The sequence below is a fragment of the Pollachius pollachius genome (genome assembly GCF_949987615.1).
Source record: "Pollachius pollachius genome assembly, chromosome: 5".
NCBI classification, from domain to species: Eukaryota; Metazoa; Chordata; class Actinopteri; order Gadiformes; family Gadidae; genus Pollachius; species Pollachius pollachius.
In genome coordinates this window covers 20,306,511-20,333,243 of record NC_136938.1, presented here as the reverse complement: position 1 = coordinate 20,333,243, position 26,733 = coordinate 20,306,511, and the positions used below count along the sequence as shown (strand labels likewise).

The following is a 26,733-nucleotide window of genomic DNA, read 5'->3' as shown; positions in this document are numbered from 1 at the left end:
TCTCTCTCTCTCTCTCTCTCTCTCTCTCTCTCTCTCTCTCTCTCTCTCTCTCTCTCTCTCTCCCCTGTGCAGAAATGTCAGTCTACACTCAGCGGCAGGGTGCAGCCGTGGTGGAGATTACGGTCAGATAATGCCTGGAGAAAGGCATCGTTTTCAGGCAGAAGAGACGCTCCCGTAATGCCACCAAACATGAAGCCGACAAACAAGGGAGGGCAGTGCGTGTGTCCGCCTGCGTTCTGTATGCAGCTCAGAAGGGCTTAGGTCTGTGTCCAGAATGCAAACAGAATAAAAACCTCTTTCAAGGACAGGAGGGGTTGGCTTCTGCAGTCAGCGGCCCGCACTCCCTGGCTCCACGCCCCTTTCCTCTGAGGGAAAAGATTATTTAGCCTATTTCTCCAACTTTGACAATGTTCACTGCATGAACAACTTTCCTGCTTGAATATCTTAGGATGCGCATTTAAATAGAATAATAAAATAAATATAGTAATGCATAATGAAATAGGCCTCCCCAGAGAGACTGGATGCTTGTGAAAACAGTTGGAACACATCCTCAAGTTCACTCATTGAAACTCGACTATTCTTTTATTCAATGCACTCACAAAGACAAGCCACTGTGTCTCTCATTAAACCCACACATAATATGTTCGGGGATTCAGTGATTTGTGACTGTTATCTGTTTCTTCTCCGAGTAGCACCATACTGTCTGGCACTACGCTTGGTTAACAAGCTTTCTAGTTACCTTTGCTACGACCTTAAATGTATCAAGTTGTTTTACAATCCCATTTACTTCCATAGTGCATTGAGCCAAATCTTGCTCCCTCAACTCATTTGTGTTTGTGTTTGTGTGACCGTGTGCGGGCACGCATCTGTGTGTGCATGCGGACACGAGTATGTGTGTGTGTCTGTTTGTGCTACACACGGGTCCCTGGCCTCAGGTAATGTAAAAGCAGGAGTCGTGTTATACAATGTTGATTTTTGGCCAGCATTAATACTCCCTTTTGTCAATCACACAGTAGAAAACCCTGTTCCAGATCTTTGCCTTTTCTCTCTTATTTTCTTCGTAAACACTTGCAATCTGGTGGCCCAGCGTGCCAGTGTGTACCATGTGCTCACGTAATGAGTTCAATTACAGCCGTTCTGTCTCTATCTGTTCTTAGCCAACCAATAATGACAAAAGCTCCACAAGAACAGAACCATTGACTGTTTTGTGTGTATGCTTCACAAGACTCGTCTTTCACATAAAATGTCTTAATCAATGCTTTATTTTTTGTTTGGCCCTTAAAAAAACACACACATATATATATATATATATATATATATATATATATATATATATATATATATATATATATATATATATATATATATATATATATATATATATATATATATATATATATATATATACATATATATATATATATATATATATACATATATAACCAAACTCTATGCGTTACATGTGACTGCTTCTGAAGAAGTTTGTGCTATGTTGTTTTCATCAGCCGAGTGTGGAGGACCCATCTCCGGAGCCATATCTGGCCGTATTCTGTCTCCTGGTTACCCTGCTCCTTATGACAACAACCTCCACTGCACCTGGACGATCGAGGCGGACACCGGCAAGACCATCAGGTACTCACAGAACTCCTCACTGAGTCCCTTCAAAGTCAATGCGTTTCATTGCCACTGGAGTTCACTGAAAGGTCCGCCATACTATCCGACTGCAGAGGCTTCTGTTGACGTCTTATTAAAAACACACCAAAGCAAAAGTAGCAATTCAAGGTGTTAAATAATGTCAATCCAATACCATCTAGTGTGAGGTCAAGAATATATTGTATGATATATCTTCTATTTATGGTCCTGGATGGCCCTGGAGTTTTAATTGGGATGTGGTCTGATCTCGAACGTGTTTTCTCTCCTCTGTGTATCTTCTTCAGTCTCCACTTCATAGTGTTTGACACCGAGGTGGGCCATGACATCCTGAAGGTGTGGGACGGTCCATCCGGCCCTTCAGAGGGGGGTATCCTGCTGAAGGAGTGGTCCGGCCCGGCTTTACCCGAGGACACCCATTCAACGTTCAACATCCTCACCCTTCAGTTTGATTCCGATTACTTCATCAGCAAGCAAGGGTTCTCAATACAGTTCTCAAGTAAGTGACCTATTGATAGCCTTTTGAAACTCTTTTGAGTACTTGGACCTGAAATACTATAACACAGAGAATGTTTTCCCTTATGCGGTTGAATGTGTGAGCACAATTAAGCACTGCGTCCGTATGCTCCTCGTAAAAGAGGTCTCAGCAGGCTGTCTGATAGTTCAACAGAGCGGTGGGAACCAACTTACAAAACGCTGTGCATACAAGTCCAATTATATACCAAAATAAAGTGGCTCCCCTATTACTAATATAGTGTTGATGGGCGTGGCTTTGCGGTCTCTCTCTCTCTCTCTCTCTCTCTCTCTCTCTCTCTCTCTCTCTCTCTCTCTCTCTCTCTCTCTCTCTCTCTCTCTCTCTCTCTCTCTCTCTCTCTCTCTCTCTCTCTCTCTCTCTCTCTCTCTCTCTCTCTCTCTCTCTCTCTCAAGCAGCCCCACACAGGCACACTTGAGCGGGTGAGTGTGCGGCTGGCTGAGTGTAGAGACTAACAACACCGTACTGTGACAACGGGCCATTGCCTCGCGGGGGCTGCCATGCCTCTGCAGAGCGCTTGTTTCGCTTCCTGGACCAAATGTCTCAGCCGATCAACGCCTGAAGTCTAAATCGAATTTAGGGATTAAAGCCTGTTAGAAACACTGTGCATTGTTGCGTGTGTGTGGATGCGAGTTGTGTGTGTGTGTGTGTGTGTGTGTGTGTGCGGCTCCGACTAGGTTATCGATTATGTCGAATAACAGATGCCGACGGTTTTGTGGGTTTCCGATTGACATTGACACAGTGATTAAGTTAGGCGGGACGTAAAACGTTCCCCTTGCTGCCACAGCCTCAGCATAATGCCAGAGTCTAAAAGTGGCTGCGTGAGTCTGTGGCAGATATGTGTGTGTTTACTCTTTAATATGCATTGTCATTGTCCTGTCATTTGCAAGGCCCCACAGGGTCCACGCTCAAAGTTTGGGAAATTATAAAGTTGCAGTGTGAAAACTTTTACGAGTGCTGACTCATCTCGGGTCAGTCGTTTCAGTGAGGCAGGCAGGATGTTTTCGTTACCTGGGAAAAGTGGATCCATGACTTGAATTGGATGGGATTTAATTGTCCAATATTTTAGGATTCCCAGAGTTTCACCATGTTGGAAATGCATATTTATGGATGGAAGCACATCTTGAACATTTTGAATTGGAACAGCTCCGGTGTGGAATATATATACAGTATGTGTATTTTTTATTGTGTAATTTAGGAGTTAAATTATTGTCACTTCGTATTTTTATTTGATTGATTCATTTTGCAATTAAAAAATGCCTTCTTGCCGAGCAAGCGGCCCAACTCAGACGTATAGAAACTGAACGAATGCCATTGTTTAGTAAGCTGGTTCAACACATTGTGCTTAGCTGGAAGCTTACAGCAGAGGATTAGTTCTAAACATCCCGGTATGGTTTGGAAGGCGAAAAGCAATCAAAGTGTCGGTCCGATGAATTGTTAAACCGGTACCACTGTGATCTTACTGTCTCCAGGTACACTTTCACAAAGTCGTGGGTAAAACCTTTGATAAAGTTTATATTTCTATTTTCATCCTTGTCAATTTTTAAGGTTATTCCTTTAGAAAGCCTTTTTTGTTATGAACACAAAACACGCATAACAAACAAAGACACACACACACACACACACACACACACACACACACACACACACACACACACACACACACACACACATAGACACAGGTAAACACATTTCCTTTCCTGCTGTTTAATTTATGTTTAACACCACCCTTGCAATTGCAAATATTTACAACCAATGTTTACGCATATTACCGCTTTCTCTTCTTTTTGTTTTCTCATCTGCTTAAACACATGCACACGCACACACCAGACACACACACACACACACACACACACACACACACACACACACACACACACACACACACACACACACACACACACACACACATATATTTAGATAAAGACATATTTACACCTACCAATTCTTGTGGTTTCTAATCAAACCACAGTTGTTTCATTACTATGGTAATGACTCCATATATTTACCCCCACATTGATTTTATGAAGGAAAGACAAAAGTTACCGTGACAATGGTGTTATTTAAAGTCTTTTTTTTCTATCAAATGGTTAATTGAAGCATAGACAGACACAACAGCAAGGTGTCTTCTCTGTGCGGATCTCCTCCCCCCATCAGTCTCTCTGGAATATCACGATGATAAACGTATCAATACACGTCATCTGTCTGTTCACCAAAATATCATTAAAAAAGGGACAGGATGTACAAGGGATGTGTGTTCTCGTTCACATGGAAGGCTGCCCCTAAAAGCAACCAAACTAGACACCATCCATGCCGGAACACAGTGACAGCCATATAAAACACATTAAAGGGATACGCCGTCGTCACGCGCGTGGCCTTGAAGACGTCGAATCAACCATGGACTTCCGTGGGGAAAGTGATCCAATCCGTTGTGTCTCAATCTTCTTGTTATTCCGTGCTTTGAACGTCGCCAAAACAGTGGGTCAGTGGGCCCTTGTCAATCCCGTCGATGGCAGCTGCTTCCAAAATGTGTTCATTAGAGGGGAGGTCCGACATCGCCGCGAGATGTAATTCAATGTAACAGAGCTGTCATTTAAAACACACAACAAAACCAGCCATGTCAAAGCTAGACTCCCTTCTTTGATACGTCTGTATCTGAACTCTGTCAATCTCATTTATCAGGGGTGTTTTTAGTCAATTATAGCGTTATAGCAGGTGTCGCGATGTGTGTCGTATTATGAACTCTGTATTCTATTGTTTTCCCCCTTGGTAGCAGGATAATCAGTAGGCAGGTGAGCTGGTGACTTAACCACAGTGTGCCCACCTATGTAGTCTAGTTGTTCTCTATCCCCAGGTGCCATTGGACTGCGTAAGCTCCTTAATATGCGGACGCCATGCTGAACAACACATCGGCACACAACTACACATCTTGCAACCTCCCCTTCGCTTAGTCTCTGTTCCTTTGTACTTGATTCATGTCTGTTTGTTTCTTCCCGTTTTTTGCCATGTATGTCTGTCTACCCTTTCTCCATTTAGAGGTCGAGTTATTCAAATGTTTTCTTGAATACCTTGGAACATCCAAATCTAATAATTGACCTCTCTCTCTCTCTCTCTCTCTCTCTCTCTCTCTCTCTCTCTCTCTTTCTCTTTCTCTTTCTCTCTCGTTCTGTGTGTGTCTCTCTCTCCCGCCTCCATTTTGTGTTTTTTTTTTTTTCCCCCACCCCTTCAGCCACCACAGCGACCACCTGCAACGACCCGGGCATCCCGGTGAACGGCTCCCGGTACGGGGACAGTAAGGAGCCGGGCGACAGCATGACCTTCCAGTGTGACCCTGGCTACCAGCTCCAAGGGGAGGGCACCATCACATGTGTGCGCCTGGACAGCCGCTTCTACTGGCAGCCTGACCCGCCCACATGCATAGGTGGGGTACCTGTCTCGCCTTCCTTCCATCTATCCTTCATCCATCTGTCCATCCACCATCCACCCAGCCGTCCATCCGTCTGTGCCTTTTTTTCGAATTACATCCGCAGATTGTTTGCTTTTCCCTGGGTCACTTCCTCCACCTCCTCCCTCGGGACTCCAGGCTTCTCCCTGCCTCCCCCCAGGCTAGACAGGGGGTCTGTCAGTGAAGCTCGGCTGCCTGGCTCTCGTCCCATTGGCTGTGTTTGGTAGAATATCGTCATGGGATTTCATGAGCAAAAGCCTGGACACGCTTCAAGCGGAGAAGAGTCGTCTCCGTCGCCGTATGTGTTCCATTGCCAGTCGCATGCCCTCCGGTGAGGCTCCCCGGCCATCATCAGGAGAACGTAGAGGTAGAAAAGGTGGGGGAACCACAGATTCCCCCATTATATATTAAGTCGACTTTGTCAGCCTTTCCTCCTCGTCACCGAGGTCCAATCAAGCTCTTGCTTCCTCACCGCAGCTATCGAACCTCCCGGATGTAAAAAGTCTCACAAATCCACTTTCAGGGGCTATCATTTATTCATGAGATCCCATGCTACCTGAGCGCCCCCTCCTGAGACCATCCCTAGCCCCCCAACCCCCTAGCATCTGGAGGCTAAAGGACATCTTCTACCATGGGGGGGGCAGGACCATCGCCTCAGGTCACAGACAGAAAGGCACATCGGCTTCACACGGCTTCCCAAGGACACCCTGAGTCACAAAATGATGAAGAGGAAGGGAACTTTGTTCAACGCCACATCACCCGCAAATGAGATGCCACCTTTGTCGCACCTCGGACTGCGTGATGCATTTAAGGTTGCAGTAATCGGTCAAACGGGACAATGGTGCGGAGACAAAGATTCCCCACACTATTTCCCCACTATCCTCCTTCAGACCCCGTAGCTACGAGGGTAAGACCCCATAGCCGGTGCAGACTGCACCCGTTATATATCACGCTTGAAACGGCACACACACACAAGCAACCCTTATCTCAGTAAAGGACCCATAGGGAGAGTGTCTCGGGTCACTCTCTCACAGCCTTACTTCGCTTTAAAAAACTTGAAAAAGAAATACAGCCGGTGGCTTTGGGAAAACAGCCTCAGCATGCAGATCTCAAGGCCGGGGCCCCTGCATTTCAATATTTGGAATGCACTCGGGCCAACTGTACCCATCTGACTTTTTGTACTCCCCCTTTATAACATTCTGCTACAGTTGAAAAGGAGAGTGGGGAAAAAAAACGCTTTCCTTCCCCATTCTCTCCTGGAGCCCTCCAGGGTGGTAGCCGCCATGGCCCACTGTGAAACACATTACACTGCTCTCCAGATTGGCCCCCCTCCCAAGCCCCTCATCCCTATGTAACTCTTGACCAGGAGCAGGAGCTCATCCATCTTGTTTGCCAGTGACCTCACGTTTCAATACACGGAAGCTAAAGGTGTAAATCTCCTCCCCTTTTCTCTACCCTCTTTTACCTTAGACAATTTACACTTTCCCTCAGTTGCTGTCCACACACACACACACGCACGCACACGCACACTTGCATTCACTCAAGCACACGCACACAAGCACTCACACAAATACACACACGCACGTACGAATCACTGGGCCTCCGGACAGCATCCTCTGGCCTTGTGACAACCGCTTACTCACAGGAGTAAAACCACTCAGGAAACAAAGGCCTGTTGATGAGCGAGAAAACATTAGCGTGAGGCCTTTAGCTTCCGCCCTACATGAAATGGCTCAAGAGCCGAAAATGTGTGTCTGTGTTTGTGTGTGTGTGTGTGTGAGTTTGTGAGTGTACATGTCTGTGTACGTGTCTATGTGTAAAGAATCTCTCACTGCATTTGAGATGCATGATTTTCTATTCCCAACTACTCACTGACGCCCTCTTACTCCCTCTACCTCAGTGCTCTGGAACATCATGTGCGGCCGTTTGCTCTTTCTTCCTTGCTGTGTTGCTCTCTCTCTCTCTCCCTCTCGCTCTCTCTCTCCCTCTCTCTTTATCTCTCTCCCTCCCTCTTTCTCTCCCTCGTTCTCTCACTCCCTCTCTCTCCCTCTCTCTCTGTCTCTCTCCCTCACTCTCTCTTTGGCTTGCCCTCTTTTTCTCTCTTTTTTTCTCTTGATCTCTTGCTCTGTTGCACTCTCTCTGACTGTATCTCTACCTCTTTCTGTCACTTTATTTCCTCTCTTCAATGCCTATGGAGTTAATGAGTGGTCTAACCTTCTCTCACTTGATATTTCTTGTTATTAATAGTAATTTTGCACTATTAACTCCCCCTCCGCTAACATGTGATTGAACCTTAAACTACCCATGACCTCTCTGTTTGCCTCTCTCTCTCTCTGTCTCTCTGTCTCTCTGTCTCTCTCTCTCTTTTTTCTAATACATACACTTCTATTGTACTTCTGCTTCTCTGTGTTGCACTCTCTCTGTCTCTCAGCAAACACCTCTATTTTTGTATCCGTTTATCTCTCTCTCACTCTGTCTCTCTCTTTTTATTCTCTCTGTCCCTCTTACTCTCTGTCTATCTCTGTTTTCTATCTCACTCTCTTTCTCTCTCTTTATGTTTTGTTTTTCACTCTTTATGTCCCTCTCTCTGTCTCTCTCTCTACTTTGTCTCTCCCTCTCTTTCTGTTCTGTTTGTCTTTCTCTCTCTCATTCGATCTGTTCTGTCTGTCTCACTGGCTCTCTGTCTCTCTCCCCAGCGATGTGTGGTGGTAATGCCAGTGGACCATCAGGGGTGATTCTTTCTCCTAATTACCCCCAGCCCTACCCTGCGGGGAAGGAGTGTGACTGGCGAGTCCGAGTCAACCCCGACTTTGTCATCGCTCTCATCTTCAAAAGGTAGCCTGCATACTCAACATCGAAATTAGTAGTCAATAAGCTTATATGCAAACCACAATGTCAAGTTGTACCTCATAAAGTTGACAATGATATGCGCCCCACATGTTTTTTCGGCCATTTTAATATGCTCTTCAATATCAAACAAACTACAATATGATATAATTCCATGATAATCCATCCATGATAGTCCATTCGGGAAAAATGCTAAACATGTTGAAGCACTGTCTTAGGATCATTTATTTATAAGCTTTTTTTTGTAGTGTTCCCTTTTTTTGTTAATCACCGATGAAAGGCGAACTTTCGTTAGAACATAATTATCAACATGAGAAAAAAAGTGGAATTCCAACCCAAGTGTCCCGATTTGTTGATGAAATCTATTTTCAGACATTTCAAGGTATTATTATTAAGGGAGGGGGGGGGAGAAATTGCCGTTATATCTTGTATACTGGAAGAAAGGAGAATCCAGGAGAGACAAACCTAAAACTTAATCTAGTTTGAATCTTGGCAAAGACAATTCAAGACAACATATTGGTTCTCGTTCACACTGCGACTCTGAGTTACAACGCATGTTTCAAGCAAAGTTTTTGCCTCACAACTTTACACAAGGAACCCCCTTTTCTCTATCGTTTTCTTAAGGTTTTTTCTGGATCGCCTCTTAGATTCACCATACCCACGGCATACACATGGCATAATGGGCCCATGATCTCTTGTAGTTCAAGTAACTTTAACCCTTTGCAGTCTTGTTGGCGGAGATGAGCAGGCGCTGTGGTATATCCAAAGGCCCATTCCTATTGAACTTTACAATTTTTAATATGCCGTGTAACATAAATGGTTAAGGAAATCTAATTTAGACAAGCAAGAAATATCACACCATTTTTCTCACTGGAAATTGACATTAAAATATATGAGGTTTAGAAACACAGTGAACTTGGACAACCTTTGGTAAATTATGCTTGGACTTGGCATTTGAATAATAGACAATTAGAGGTTATTAGGTGCTGGATTGGAGTGTGGCAGTAGCTGTCATGCTAACATTTGGCGTCTTGCTTTGACTATAATGATACATTTTTTCTTATCAATGTATTACGGACATACGTTGAAGGTTAATGCCACATTTTATCATCGTGAGGAAGATTAGGTCATAGGCGCACTGGACAAAACAGGTTTCCTTATCAATATATGTATATCCACTCATTAATTTATTCATTAATTTATACACAGAGAAAAAAATCCTCTTGCATTGAGGTATCATTTAAAGTATAGAAAATCTATACTTTAAATGAACTGTGTTTTTGAAAGAGTCACAGATAATCACTTGTTCAGGCTTATTTTAATGTTTTAATTGATTTACTTTTCAAGGATAAGGGCATGTCAACCATACAAAACCGAAATATTTATATTCCAACAGTATCCTGCTTCTCTCTCTCTCTCTCTCTCTCTCTCTCTCTCTCTCTCTCTCTCTCTCTCTCTCTCTCTCTCTCTCTCTCTCTCTCTCTCTCTCTAAAGCCTGCAGTGTTTAATACAACACACCTATGGCATTGTAACACACATACACAAACATTGGTGCCCTATAACTAAAGGTTAAACCCTGAAAAGTAAATCTAAAGCAGTCCTGGGATAGAAAGCTTATGTACACACTTGCACTGTGCAAACATGCTCTATGTATGTGCCGATGGATTTCAGTATATAAGGACTAGCATTCAGTGCTAACATAGTAGCATAAACATTACAATGATCATTACAATGAATGCTTGTACAGGAAAATCATACGTAATTCTTTCTTTTTCTCTTTCCCTCCCTCCTTTTTTCCTTCCTTCCTCCCTCGGTCCCTCTCTCCGTCCCGCCTCCTCTCCCTTCCTCACTCAAGTTTCAACATGGAGCCAAGTTATGACTTCCTGCATATCTACGAAGGGGAGGACTCTAATGGTCCATTACTAGCGAGTCTCCAAGGCAACCAGGCCCCTGACCGAATAGAGAGCAGCAGTAACATTCTTTTTCTGGCGTTCAGGTCTGATGCCTCATTGGGCATGTCCGGCTTCGCCATCGAATACAGAGGTAATTAAACCACTGACTTTTGGCTAAACGGGACCTTTGGTATCCTTTGGATTTTATTTTTCAGTAAAATGCTTCGATGTGCACACAATTGTCTGAATGTGCAGACCTCATCGTATTTTATATTAAAAGCTAGTACCAACAATATTGGATGATTATGATTTGAACCAGACCTAATATAAAATTGACTGGAATGGATACATTCAAAGAGCACTGTTCCAGGTGCATGTACCATTGTGTAATAGTGGTGTCTTGCTCGAGGACACTTGAGCAATGACAAGAGGAGTCATGGTATAACACCAGCAACCCTTCAGTTCCTAGTCCACTGACCACCTCTGGAGTACTGCATAATCTGCATTATAAACAATGGAATAACACACTTTCTCAGACAGCGATGCATATCACTGTATCTAAGGTCACCTTTATTTGGATTTAACGATGACATTAGCGTGCTAGTCATTAAGTCAAGCCTTGCAACATGATCCTCTCAATGGTTATAGCCATACATGTGGGAAAGTAACAAAACAACAAACTAACATCCACGGAAGACCCAAAAATCACTTTTAAGAGTGATGTTATTAAGTTATTAAGATGAGGTATAATCACCCACTCAAAGCAGCCATTTAGACATAATATAGGGCTTTCAGAACCCAATCTTCAAAGACAATTATCTCCACCCAGGCAACATTTTAGCATGCAACTGTTGAAACAGATACCAGACAATTCACCAATTAAGGGGGCTGGTATCTATTTCTTTAAATAAACCATGACTTTTTCCGGATATCGTTTCTGATTTATTAAGACGTTAAGTATCTAGAACATTCACTTACCACGCCATCATACCTCCGCAGTCAGCTGTAGTTACAGCTGTTCCCTATCAACTTGTCAAACCATACCATCATGCAACTCCATGATGTATGTACACACGTTTTAATGAGCTGTCATGCAAGTGCGTGTGATACGCTATCTGGTAAACAACCGGGGCAGCGCTCCAGAATGTTTCTAAATAGTTGGGGAATGGGGTATGCGTATGTGGTTTCATGGTCAATATTGCTTAGCATTCCAATGAGCTGAAAACTGGCAGGTACACAAATATCCAATACAAGTTTGTAAGGAAAATCACAGGTACCCTATCTGTACCATCTAGTCATCCAAGCTTGTGCTTATTCAGGTGTTTTTCTTTCCCCTCACCCTGCCTCGTTTTAATTAAAAAGTGATTATCTTCCTCCTTACAATCTGTCTCCCTCTCCCTTCCTCCCTCTCTTTCCACTACTGTGCGCCTCTCTAGCTGTAGCTTTCATTTCCAATCAGATTCAAATGAGACCAAAAGCATGTTCATGTTTTATTGTATTTCTATCAGACATCTTTTATGTCCTGCTCTCCAACTCTCTCATCAAACCAATTTTGGTTGGATGACGGAAGAAGCAAACAAGCTAAACGAATGCAAATCCCATTTCTGCTCACCCCGTTCCTTTCATGTTCCCTTTTAAGATTTACACAACAAGAACATAACTATTTAAAGTTAAAGGCTGGTCATTTAGTAATTCCCTGAACCTTGAGAAAAACCTTCAGAATGTCATGTTTCATACTGATGATATCCATGTCATGTTGTTTTTTTTGTAATTCATAGCAGAATTTAGTTCTCTGTATGCCGCTCAAAGTCAATCAAAACGTGTGAGAAGTTTTCATTGGGCAAGGACCAGTGACTATTCAAAAGACAGGATACTCAAGAATAAAACGGCACAAACAAGAATTGCATCTTACCCTTGAGGAATGCAAACTTTCAATCACCATCTTTTTCAAACTATTCATCCATTCACTTCATACATCCAAACAGTCTTTTGATTTAGATTAATCTTCCCTGCTCTGAAGGTTAGCAACCACTGAAGCAGTGCCACTATTTACAGAGACAGTCCCAGCCTACCCCGAGTATGTAGATGTATATTGCCAAAGATTTAGGGATTTAATTTTCCTCATGCTACCTCTATTGCTTTTAAAATGTTGGTGGTAAACATTTTCACATGACCCCCATGTTTGTCTTTTGTTCCGGTATAAGGTGCCTTATTTCAGGATTCTTTAATGGATTGTCTTGGCTTGCATTCAAACACGATTCATCCGTTATTCTATTTTTTTTTGTGTGTGTATGCAATGTATAGTGAAGCATGGCTTTTCTTTTTAGTTTATTTTACAGCAGGACCTTTTCTTGCCAGGAAATGGCTTTGGTAGAGGGATGGGAAGGCACTTCTGTTCTTCTCAGAGCACATTCATTCTATTCACCCATCTGTATTAATATCACTCAGATCTGAACTGCACTGAACCATTCTCTGTTATACGGTCACTAGGTGCCAGTCGGTTCTTTTCTTTTCTTTCGGTAATTACTACATTGTGTCCAACTTTACCCTTTTTCGACTGGCTTCAACTGGTCTTTTTATTTTACTTTTGAATCATTGAATTTCTCCTTTGTTCATTCTTACACGAAAACCTTTCCCGCTCCCAACAGAGAAACCGAGAGAGGCGTGTTTTGACCCCGGTAACATCATGAACGGGAGCCGAACAGGCTATGACTATAAGCTTGGCTCCCAGGTCACCTATAACTGTCACCATGGTTACACCACCATGGGCGGGGCCACCATCACCTGTGTCCTGGGGCCTGATGGGAAACCAGTGTGGGATAAAGCCCTTCCGACGTGCAAAGGTAGGATACACGTGCCAGGTATGCCTCAATTGGTTTCACTTGGAGTGTGAACATTACACGTTGATGTTGAACGCATACGCACATCATTGGAACATCTGCTTGATACGAAACACCTGCATATATTTCATGCATATGTTGGTAATGCTTGAATACCCCCTCATGCAGACTCTGACTGCATACATAAAAGAAAACGATAATGCATCATATAAATATATATATATATATATATATATATATATAGTCAATATATGTTTTTATGCATAGCTTTGGCAAGAAGATTAATGATGTAACCTGATGTTTTTTGTTATTATCCAATAAACACAGACAAAATATGCAGTATTTGAGTGTGAGAATGAATAGTGTGGGAAGTGGCAAAATATGTATGCTTGAATGGTCCGAGCATCACATTAATTTTAAGTCGATTGTTTGTTTCTTAACTCTATGGTCCTTACAGTCCATGTTTCTTTTCGACTGCCCGACACTAATACTGTACAAGCAACTCAGGGCTTTTGGCATAATGCCTCATCCTTGACCAAAATCTTTTCATGTTCTCGTCTATTCACAACAACATTTTAATAAGAGAGGCTCTGGTTCCCCATGAATATGTGGCCGCGTCAACTTTCCTCACATTCTGCTAAAATTAGATGGGGAAGAAAAAGCTGTGCTAGAGGCGATGTAATCAACAGCGTTCCAAAACAACAATAAATCCTGGCGAACCCGGGGCGGGTTGATCAATATGAAGGCTCACGGGGGGACCCCGGTTTGGTGACAGTGATGGATTCCGAAAAGATTCGCTAGAGCCCGAATATTATTGTTCAAACTGTGTTTGGATGGCGTTTGGAGGTGGAGGGGTAATCGAGATTAAAAAGATGGTTAATATTCTATTATTAGCTCCATGATGACAAAGCTAAATTTGTTTTCATTGTGTAGATCTTACCCCCACTTAATGTTGTGTTTCTATATATTTTTTTCTCACTTCATGTGTAGGAATAAAACGTTTTTAGAGACAAATTGATTTTTAAGAAAATTATATATTTATTATAAAGAGAAAAATACACTTTCATTTGTCAAGGATAAAACTCTGTCCCCTTAAAAAGTTTCCTTCCTCAAATGATTTGACTGAATTTTGAAAAGCCAAACCTAATTATCACCACAAGGTGTTGAGGAAAGTACAGCGATGGATTTTGAAACGTTATTCAAATGTGTTCATTACGATAGCAACACCTACCATAGTTTGTCATGGTTTTTCTTTCATAAATACAATGCAAATCATACACTATTCAGTCAATAAAACACACATTTTCTCTGCGGCATCGGCACGCTGAGATAATTATAACAGCTAATTACGACTGGATATTTATGAATGTCTTCATCATGCAGAAAAAATATATGAATAGTATTAAAAATCTCTTGAAACTCATTGGCCATCCGGCATGATAGATGGCACTGCTGGAGTCAGCTCCACGCCCTATTGTGTGTGTGTGTGTGTGTGTGTGTGTGTGAGTGTGAGTGAGTGAGTGAGTGAGTCTGTGCGTATGCATGCATGTGTGTGTACTGTATTTCAAAATCGATTCCACAATACTGAGTGTGCGTGTGAATGTGTGTGTGGTGTGTGTTTGTGAGCAGGCGTGTGTGTGTGAGCGTGTGAGAAGGAAAGAACATGGTGTCGGTGTCTAGAGTGCTGGACCGTCTCTCTGATGGTCAAGTCTTGACAAGTGACAGCTGTCAACATGCCCATCAGCGATTAGCTAACTATGTGACTATAGGATCATTAAGTATGGGTAACCATGCATCTGTGTGTGTGTGTGTGTGTGTGTGTGTGTGTGTGTGTGTGTGTGTGTGTGTGTGTGTGTGTGCATCGTGATGCGACCGAGAAACCTGTCCCAGTGTCACGTGGGTAAAATATGCAAATCAGGACGGAGCAAGCTGTCAGGACAAGGAAGGAATTTTAAAATGCACACACACACACTCACACAAACACAGACACACACACATATTTATACACAAACTCATATATACACCCGTACACAAACACAAGCACAAGCACAATCAGACACACACACAGACGCTCACACGCATATATATTCACACACAAACACAGACACACACACACACACACACACACACACACACACACACACACACACACACACTCCTAACAACCTCACAAAGGCCCTTGTGAAGGCTCTGTTTAATAAAGTCTGAGAGAGGCAGGGGTGGGGGTCGGGATGGGATAATTGCACCCAGAGTAGCTATTTGGGAACAGCAATGAATATCAAGCAGAAATATGTTAGCTCATCAAGGAAATTGTATTTTACACTCGGCCCTGTCCATCTTCTTTAAAGTTACGTTCTGTGTGTGGTTTTAACTCCACGGACAGATCATCGTAAGCGGGTGCATGTTGGGAGATCGGGGCATCCCCGTCATTTCCAGTTTCCCGGCTGGTTGCCGAGCGCTTCTTAGTTTCCTGATTCCGGCTACGCATCGCAGGTGCCACTGCGCTATTTATAAAATGATCTACCCTACCTGTCATAAAGTAAGTGTGGCCAGCAGCTGGCCGGACAGAAAGTTGATCAGTTAAATCAACCGAGGACTCAGCTGTTGAGTCAGCCTGGCCACTAAGTTGCTCCCAGAGTTATTCAGTTAGTCAACTTCATGGACAGTGAAATCTGTGCCATAAACCATGTGCTTCTGCAGCCAAACCGATTTGGTATTAACGCGACCCTCAGCTGTATATCGATGTTGTCTGCGCAAAGTACTGTACGTATTATAGTCATATTGATCATGGAGGGGGGTGGCCGCCTGCCTGTTTATTTCTTTAAAACCAATTCCCACTTACAATGCATTAAGAATGCATTATTATCTGTTTCAATCTAGGATCCATAATGATGCACATCACACACACACATGTGCACGTACACGCACATGCACGCAAGCACACACTCGCACACACACGCAAACAAACACAGACACAAAGACAGACAGACAGATAGACAGACAGACAGACAGACACATATATATTTATATACTCAAATATATATTTGAGAATGTTTGCATGTGTGTGTGCATGTAGTATGTTTGCGTGTGCGTGTTTGTGTGAAGGCTTGAGCGTGTGCGTGTGTGCGGGCTTCTACGTGCGTGTGCGTGTTAGACAGATAATGTTGTTATGGATGGACAGACAGAAGGTAAAATAAGCCAGGTATGGATTCAGCAGGCGTTGGATGTTCGTCCCACATAGTTAGCCAGCTTCCTCCCTCTCTGTCTCTGTCACTCTTTACCTTTGGGCTGCTCTGGGGGCCTTCAGACCAAACTCATTAGAAAGGGTGAGACCTCTTTAAATAATACATCACGACTCACTCCTTCCTTCCGTCTCCTCTATCTCATCCTGCCATCCCCCCCACCCCCCCTCACCTTTTCTCTTTAACTACTTCACGCATCACTCTCTCCCTTTCTTTCCCTCCCACGCTTGTCGCTCTGTCTCGCTCTCTGTCGCTATTTATCTTTCCCTCACAATTTAACTTTCTCACTTACCCGTTTATTGCTCTTCCTCTCTCTCTCTCTTTCTCTCTCTCTCCCTTTCTATCTCTCTCCCCCCTACATCTCAAACTGCTCTTTTATTGGTTTCCATGGTAACTAAGAGTGGTGTGAGAAAGGAGGAATTCTCTGTGACTGCTGATAGGGTTGTTTGTGTGTGCCTGTGTGTGAACATGCATTTATGAGTGCGTGCGTGCGTGCGTGTGCACGTGCGTCAGCATGCTTGTGTGTGTGGGCCCAAATAAAAGAAATAGGAACAGGCTATGCTGTGACAAGAGGCCCGCCTTGAACAACACACACACACACACACACACACACACACACACACACACACACACACGCACACGCACACGCACACACACAGTCCAACCACACCATTTCACACGCACGCACGCACAAACACACATGCACACACACACACCGGTCCATGGGTTCTTTAATCAAAGGACTCAAAGTCTACTATCAATCAAACAAACATAGAGATAAATAACAGACTCCGAATAGGAGTTTCCAAGGCGCCTTTCAATCATAGCTTTCCCCTCGTTGAATTATGATATGAGGAACTGAGCTGGTTTAAAGGAATGACATGGTAAGACGTCAATGGTAATTCAATGTAAACATATTCATCCACACCCAACAAAAGGGAAGAAAACTTGGCATTTTGAACCGTCCGGGAGGACTCAAAAAGTCATGCTGCCACTTCAATTGCTGCCATATAGCATCAATTGGTGCAGTCATATGGTACAGTGTAGCGCTCTTTTCAATCATTCAAAAAGGTCTATGTGTGTGTATTTGTGGGAGACATGATGTGCCCTGATGAATGGGTTTATCTGTTGTGCAAGACTAGTGCACTGTAATCTCTATATGTGCCTCTTAATGCATTTACTGATGGGAATAAACTGATGCCATTAGAGATAGTCCTCCTTTATGACTCTCTCTTTCTCTCTTCCTCTCTCTCTCTCTCTCTCTCTCTCGCGCTCTCTTTGTTGAGCTTAAAGCTATTGTGCGTTTAAGTATCTATTAAGATCTAGAGATTGTAGACCGATGGGTTTGGGGACTCGTGAAAGTTGTGGAAAGTGTCTCAACCGTCAAACTTTAAGGCGGCCTCAAAGAGCTACTGCAGCACCTGCACTCCTGGCTGATGACTGTTGCCATGGGCGATGGGTGTGTGTGTCCATTGTTTTTCTTCAGAGTTGGCTATATCCCTTTGTGTCTGTTTTTTTTATTTTTTTTACTCGTTTGTCCCTATGTTCCACCCAGATAGATCGCTAGAGTCACAGCATGATGCAAATGTTTGGTTCAGTGTGTGTGCGTGTGTGTGTGTGTGTGTGTGTGTGTGTGTGTGTGTGTGTGAGAGAGAGATCAAAGCAAACATGTCAGAGAAAAAAGTCAGCGATAGAGGGAGAGGGAGACACCGAGAGAGAGAAATATGGGAGAGAGATCATTGCGATGTGTGTGTGTGTGTGTGTGTGTGTGTGTGTGTGTGTGTGTGTGTGTGTGTGTGTGTGTGTGTCTGTTCATGTGTGAAAGTGATCAAAGTACCTGTGTGTGAACAGTTTTGATAGGGATGACACCTGAACCTAAAGCATTACCCCCGGAGGATGAAGGTAGATCAAGACGGAGCAAACACATAGTGGCTTAACGAGAACCGTTCCAAGGAATAGCAATCAATAGCAGAGCCCAGGATCAAGAGCAGATGAGACAGAGAGGGTGATTACAGTGGTGCTTAAGGAAAGAGGCGAGAAAAACAGAAAATGTGAAAGGGGGAGAAAATTGTTGCGTGATTACAGGTCTAGCACGGGAGTAAAGGACAATGGAGTTTTTTCCCTTTGAGGAATAATGTATTTTTGTTTGTTTTGTTTTTGAAGCCGAGCAACGATCAGAGTTATGCTGAAATCAAATCATAAGGGAGCGTGCGGAGTGAACATGGTTATTTATGTACATTGTCTCTTTATTGAGTACCATCAGAAGAGGCCGCACTTGGATGGGGAGACAGCTAGCACCTAGCAACAAGAACGCATAAACAAGTGTGACAAAAAGTATTTTATGTTAAAGGCGATATAAAACTAGGCCTCCATAAATTCACAATTTCATAATTGTATTAGAAAGTGCTCATAGAACAATAGCAATAGTGATAGCTAACTTTTTTGTTAATTTGTTGATTGACGTTCTGCATTGAATACTGAGCAGCTAAGTGGCTCCTTTTTCTCAAGTCAAGCTACAATCAATATTTTTAATTCATGTTATTAAATTCAGCATTCCTGCTTAAGTGCACTTCTGTTTTGTGTAAATGTTATATTTTCTTGTTCTGTCACCCCTTCGTAAACCTCCATTGACACAATTCAGATAAATACAAAAACTAGCAACAAATTTGGAGTTGAGCATAAGGGCAGCCACAAAGGAAAGGAGGACTCTTCATTTATTCCGTCTTTTTTATCAAGGTATTTTCTTTCTCTTTCCCTCCTAGCGCCATGCGGGGGGCAATACAGCGGCCTCGAAGGAGTGGTCTTATCACCCAACTACCCCCTCAACTACACCACTGGACAGACCTGCTCCTACTACATCACAGTGTCCACACAGTTCGGTGAGTGCAGATGCATATGGGAAATGCTTTAAATGCGAATTGAGTTGTTAAAATAAGGAAGGTTTGCTTGACATTCTTAGTTGACATTTTGGTTTTTATGTTTAATAATGGCCGAATGATTCTCGCTCTTCCTCACTGGATGCCGATGTGTGTTTGCTTTTCAGTTGTCTTTGGCCAGTTCGCTGTGTTCCAGACTGCTATGAACGACTCTGTGGAGCTATTCGACGGAGCCAATCAGAACGCTCGATTGCTCAGCTCACTCGCCGGATCTCACTCGGGTGAGTGTGTGCTGCGACGCTGTCAAACTTTTTGTGGAAAGAATTGAACACATTCCCAATAAAGATCAGCATGTAGGTTAACAGGTCATGCACAATATCAGGCCAAACATACACTCAGTGAATAGAGAGTGTGACACAGCTACAGGGATTTGAATCCATACGGATGTCAACAGTAGCAGGGGAAGTGTGCTAGTGTGCTGGGTGACGAAGCCTCTCTGTGAATCCCCTGGTGTGGAACATCGCCAGCAGGCATGCTGTAAGGGCCCTCTTCAGGACTATTCATAGTAGTTCTTAAAATACTTAATAATTCACCTAGTGTAAGGCAACGATGGCAACCCAGCCCGGTTCAAATGAAATTTTGATTTTGATTCAGCATAGAAGTAAACAGTAAATAATATGATATTTTGTTTACTCCAACCTGGGAAATAAATTGTGACTATGTCAAAGATGTCTTGGGAAATTTTGATACAAGGTCACGTTGTACAGAACTTTGCCCAAAATCAAATTTTCAAGCAATACACTCAGTCAACATTGTTGTGTAGATTCTTCCATTATTCTTATTTTTATTATATGATATTCACAGTGTATATGTGGATACCTCTTGTTATTGTAGGAATTATCATTATCGTTATTATTATCAATTATAATTATTATAATTATTATATTATTATTACGATCATATTAATATTATTATTACTATAAGGAGGAGTAGTAATAGTAGCAGTAGTCTGATCAGGCTAAGGGGCTGAGGAATCTCAACCACACTATCGAAGTTTGTACAGGGAGTCTGGATTGAACATCATTTAACCTGGATAGGACTAATATAGGTTCATCCACACAATATTTGCTGAGAAAACAAAGATTTGCCCTGCATGATTTCATATCCATGCACGGCATTTGAAAATGTCCAAATATCTTAAGCAAAGGCGTGTTTCCCTTTTGGTCGGGGAAACCAAACATACTTAAGCTTTCCTTCCTCTTTCTGACTCTATGGAGATTTACAGTACATAATATAATATATATATATAATATTCAGAGTATGCCACAGCTCATTGTGCTCATTTGTTGGACGCCATCTATCATGGCGCCCTGAGATTCATAATTGGCAGTTAAGCCGTTACGGATCACAGCCCCCTGTATCCTTTCCTGGACTGGCTTCTCTTATCGCAGCACAGATGTGTGTGCTCGTATTATTTATGTGCATGCATAAAACACAATCAGGGAAGTCATAGATTATGCTCCCCGGACTTATTTGCACCGTCAGTTCCCCGTGGTTTGTACTGCACTTGGCAAAAAAAGAGAGAGAAAAGTCAAGTGTTTTATTGCTCTGACCCCTAAACTTGGAGCACTTGAAGAGAATTACTTAAGTTGTCTCACCTCCTGCTCCTTCGGGGGCTTTAAATAGCTTCTAAACACTTTGGTAGCATCCAGTGATGAGTCTTTGGTGTGGTGGTGGTGGTGGGTGGACGCTTTGGAAAAATCTGACTCATAGTAAGAATCTCATTGTAAGGCGTAACCGTATTAAAACAATGGAAAAACATAAAGAAATGAGGTTTATATCCGTAACTAAATAAGATGCCTTTCTCTCTCTCACTCTCTTTTTTATTCTCTCAAACATCCCTAAACATTCCACACACGTACTCACGCATACACCGACGCACACACAAACACTCACGCTCACACGCTGCACACACATGAAAGCTTTACGCACCATTACTCAAGCTAAATGACTGATTACCCTGACACACACCCACATTAACACACACATGCCAAAAACCCACGTGAACCTGACACTGCTAATCATTGTTCTAATGTCATGTCCAGCCCTGCCCATCCATCAATGTTCCTTCATTGTGCATGTGGGTGTGTGTTTCTGTGTGTCTATGTGTGTGTGTGTGTGTGTGTGTGCGTGTGTGTGTGTGTGTGTGTGTGTGTTTGTGTGCGTTGGTGTGGTAGTGTTTGGTGTCTGTGTCTTCCCATATGTGTGCATGAAAGAGACTAGAGGGTATAGGTTTTAATTGTATACATTGTTTTACTTATTAATGAATATATACATCAGGGTACATAAGGGAAGACTTTCAAAGGTCTGGCCTTGGCAGGCTGGAGACTTGTTTTTTATTAATTAACAACAAATATTTTCTCAGTACTTTAATTGATTACTCGTCACATTAGGCATATAGGGTTATGAACATATTAAAAGTGTGAAATGGAGGTCTACATGTTATTGTGTATTTGCAATCTGCCGCGTTATATATCTCTGACACAACAAAAAGCAAGATGTTTGCTGTAAATAAGCCTTTATCGTTACCTGTAATCATTTGGGACAAAAATACTTTTCGTTTAGGATGAACAAGCTGTTGGTGAGTGTTTGAATATTGTGTGTTCCAGGTGAAACGTTGCCATTGGCGATCTCCAATCAGATCATGCTGCGCTTCAACGCTAAGAGCGGCCAATCGGCTAAAGGCTTTCATTTTGTCTACCAAGGTAACCCTCTCGAACGGCCACCGCTGATGTTATTATATAATTGAGCTCTCCTGCTATTCTAATGTTTTCTTTGGTTGATGTTATAATATTATATTTAGTTTATGTGATAATATTGATCTCGGCTAATATCTTAATGTTTTGTTTGCTTGACGTTATAATATTGAGGTTGTCTGCTATTATAATTTTGTGTTTGGTTGATGTAATAATATTACATCTGGTTAATGTTATAATATGACGGTTATATGCTATTATAATGTTGTGTTTGGTTGATATAATACGGAGCATAACTGATGTTATATGTGGTGTTCGGTCGATGCTATAACATGACATTGGCTTGATACTGTAACATTGAGCTAACTGCTGATGTCCGGTCCCCAGCCGTGCCGCGCACCAGCGACAGCCAGTGCAGCTCGGTGCCGGAGCCGCGCTACGGCCGGCGGATCGGCTCCGAGTTCTCAGCCGGCTCCGTGGTCCGCTTCGAGTGCAGCCCGGGCTATCTGCTGAAGGGGTCCGGGGCCATGCACTGCCAGGCGGTGCCCGGGGCCCTGGCACAGTGGAACGCCTCAACACCCGCCTGTGTCGGTAAGACCTACAGAGGGGCAGCATGGACGGGTGGGACTGGACACGGGGACCCCATTTTATATCAAAAAAACATCACAGAAAAATACAACTTTCTTATTATTTTTTTTTACATTCCTTTGATGCATAATTAATCGAATATAGCGGGTATGTCTACAGCGATATGACTCACCGTCTTCAACTCCCGAACCGGATGATTCAGGCGAACAGAGTAACTGATTGCATGTGCTGGTGCGTTGTGTTGTCACTAGTTCCCTGCAGTGGTAATCTGACAGAACGCCGTGGTACCGTCCTGTCCCCTGGATACCCCGAGCCCTACCCAAACAGCCTCAACTGTCTCTGGAGGATCCACGTGAGCGAAGGCGCTGGGATCCAGGTATGGATCCACTCGCTCTGCTCTGCACATATATCCAAAGATAATGTTATGACTCGAGTGCTGTGCCTCAAAGTCCCGCTGGCGATATGTTGCCCCATAAGATTAACATCAAATTCCACTACACAGATCTATCAAAGGTGTTTTGTGTCTATAACTGACAGTGATCTGACAGCGTATGTATTACTCCCAGTATATGGGCTCCAGTCGCTGGTGTGCTCTGGTGGAAAATCCCTCAGCCCGTAACACCTGTGTGTGTGTGTGTGTGTGTGTGTGTGTGTGTGTGTGTGTGTGTGTGTGTGTGTGTGTGTGTGTGTGTGTGTGTGTGTGTGTGTGTGTGTGTGTGTGTGTGTAGATCCAGGTGATGACTTTCGCCACAGAACACAACTGGGATTCCCTTGAGATCTACGATGGAGGAGACATGACCGCTCCCAAACTAGGTTCATTCTCTGGTAGGACCACACACACACACACACACACACACACACACACACACACACACACACACACAAATGCACACAGACACACACACTCAGAAATGTACATACACACACATACACAAACACATACACACAACCACACACAGACACACACACACACAAACACGCACATGCAGACCCACAGACACTTGCACATGCACACATATGCCCATGCACACACAAACACACACATACACACACACATATGCACATGCACACACAAACACACAACCAAAGACACACTCACACACACATACACACACACACACATACATCTCATCCATCATCCAGGACGGATGAGATCTGACAGTTACTAAACCATAAATACCCACTCACACACGTACACATTCGAACACCATACACACTAACACACCGATTTCCCGTCCATGACAAATGGGATGTGACAGCTTGTAGAGTAAAGATACACATGAGTGTGCGCACAAAACCCCCGCAAAAAACTACACATCTGCTCACAGAAAATAGACAATGAGTGAGATATAACTCCAAAAAAAGAAAAGCATCCCAATGTTAAAAAAAGGACCACGGCAAAAGACATTACGGCAAATATATATCAAATGGATAGGCAGTGGAAACTATTTCCATTTCTACATTTCTTTGTCATTGAGAGTGGGAGGACGGGCTGAGCGGTATGGGGGGGGGGGGTTAGGCTGAGTGTGGGGAAAGCAGAGACAGGCAAAGCAGGGATGAGAGGACGATCCAGAGACATGAAGGAGGGTTTAACCTTTCACTGCTTCCCAGTGGGCCATTCCCTGTGACCTGCCCCGAGCACACACCTGCCATATAGCTGTCACACATGTGAAGCACGCCTCCCTGAAGGGATTAGGCACACTCGCATATATGAACGCACTCATACACACGCATTCACACGCAGCGACCCACACTGAGCGAGCATGCACGCACACGCGCACAGACACAAACACACACACACACACACACACACACACACAGACAAGACACATTCACACACTTAGAATGTACATAGACACAGAATACACACACACGCACACACACAGACTAATACGAGCACACACTGACGAAACACCTACCCATACACTCACAAGATAAACAGACACACACACACTGATCAATCCCATACATATACAACACACTGATCAAAGACACACACACACACACACACACACACACACACACACACACACACACACACACATTTAATACACCTACACAAACACAGAACAATCCGCCCAACACACACACACACACACACCATAACAAACACACACATAGAATGCACACACACAAACACACACACAAAAAAATCACTAATACACAGAGGAAGAGAAAAGGCTGCCCTACCAGTCACTTGCATTAGTAGAAACCAGTACAAGGTTTGTACTGGTCAGTGGTTTCCCTGGAGCAGCTGAGACTTGCTATCAAAGCTGATAGCAAGTCTCCTCCCAGTTTGCCGGGGGGTCCCACAGCTGACATTTCACTGATCCACTCTCATGATGACTGTTCTCAACCATACACTCCTATCATTGTTCATTGGACTGCCAAGGGGCTTGCTTGTTTTTCCTCTTGGTTTTATACTGTATATCTGTAATGATCAGAGGAAAACAAGAGTAAATAGGAAGAGACTGCATATAAAACAATGTAATTCCCCATTCACGACATCTCTTCTGCTGCTACTACGGTTGTCAGAATAGAGACATATGTTGCACGGTTATTATGTCTTATTGTCCATTCAATATTTAAATGTATTCATATTTGTATGCATTCATTGTTTTCCATCTGCCCGTCTTTCTGCTAATAAAAGGGATTTTATTGGCCAAAGACAGCAGACATTATTTAATAACACTCAAATTAATTTTCTTTATAGATGAAGACTGCATTAATATAAACACACACAGACGCACTGAAAAAATTAACGCATGTAATGTCTGTTACTATAGGAACCACAGCGCCATCTCTGCTAAACTCGACGTCCAATCAACTGCTGCTACACTTCCAAAGTGACATCAGCGTTGTGGCAGCAGGATTCCACCTGGAGTACAAGAGTGAGTTCAACATTTATAATTAGCAGGGCTGGCAGCCGCATGTCAATGTGCACGGATGCATACACAGGGATGGAGTTCCATAGACAGACATTGATGCACATGCATATAAGCCCCTGCATATACACACAGGCAGCTACGCAATATTTGGGGTTTTACCAAGAACATACACCTGCTTATTCACATGCACAGACCCTTTCCCATGGTGAGTCGACATCAAATAATAAGAAGCAGTGACCTGAACTGATATGGCCTTAGGCCAAAGACACATACCTTTACACACACACGCACACACTCATTCCCGCACCCACACACATTCACACATGCACACACGCGTCTGCAAACACGCGTCACACACAGGTGCAAACATGGATGCTCAAAAATGTGTTACAGTTAGTGTTTGAGTGAACCACATCTTAAAACACAAACACACGCACGCACACGCACACAAACACCTGTCAGAACACAGTTGTGCTTTTTGGTAGTCTGTACTTAATTTGGTTTACTATCATTTCTGGATCGTTGGACATGTCCCGGTTTGTTTGTCGTTGTGGTTTTGTGTGTGTCCAAATGTCACTGCAAAAAAGCTAGGAATCCTTTAAAATGTTTGTGTGTGCGTGCGTGCATGTGTGTGCACACCATGCTACGCTCTGAACTCATTCACAGTGCTTTTGTGATGCAGGAAGGGCGCTGTGGGAACCATGGCGATAGATCATTCTGTAATGCCGCTTCCCGACTGACTTGACCAGAGGGTTGGCCAGCACTGGCTGGCATGTTGTCCCTGTGTCACTGGACTGTCAGCAGGCACACATAGCACATAGTACAAAGCCTATTTGGTTTGATTGAAGCAAAAGTGTTGTGCTTGTCTCTGATATATAGGCCATGGTTCAACAGTGGAGCATGGAGGAAGGTTGCTCAATGAAATAGACTACTGAAGGGAGGGGTTGTAATAGACTGTAATAATGATGGGTTACTAGGTCCTATTCTCTGCAAAAGGTGACTCTTTCCTTGAGCTTTGTGCCATCCCCCCCAGCACTGTGGAGTCAACCTTATCTCATCAAATTGTTCTACAAATTCAATGAGATTAGAGTACAATTTATATAAATCCAATGCATTATTATTATTGCTATTATTATTAATTTATTCTAATGATAATACCATAAAAATGAATGAACAC

The 26,733-nt window shown here is 43.2% G+C and overlaps 1 protein-coding gene across 1 annotated transcript in view; it reads left to right on the top strand.

The window, feature by feature from the left end:
• LOC307075809 (CUB and sushi domain-containing protein 1-like) overlaps nt 1-26,733 on the top strand; it is a gene marked incomplete at its 3' end in the record, with an annotated part of 179,985 nt that overhangs the window by 111,716 nt on the left and 41,536 nt on the right. The window contains 13 exon segments of the mRNA XM_079736502.1: nt 1,506-1,632; nt 1,938-2,149; nt 5,412-5,603; nt 8,324-8,462; nt 10,330-10,517; nt 13,015-13,209; nt 19,211-19,327; nt 19,492-19,605; nt 21,994-22,089; nt 22,468-22,671; nt 22,920-23,044; nt 23,397-23,493; nt 25,455-25,559. Coding sequence (XP_079592628.1) covers nt 1,506-1,632; nt 1,938-2,149; nt 5,412-5,603; nt 8,324-8,462; nt 10,330-10,517; nt 13,015-13,209; nt 19,211-19,327; nt 19,492-19,605; nt 21,994-22,089; nt 22,468-22,671; nt 22,920-23,044; nt 23,397-23,493; nt 25,455-25,559 — 1,911 coding nt within the window.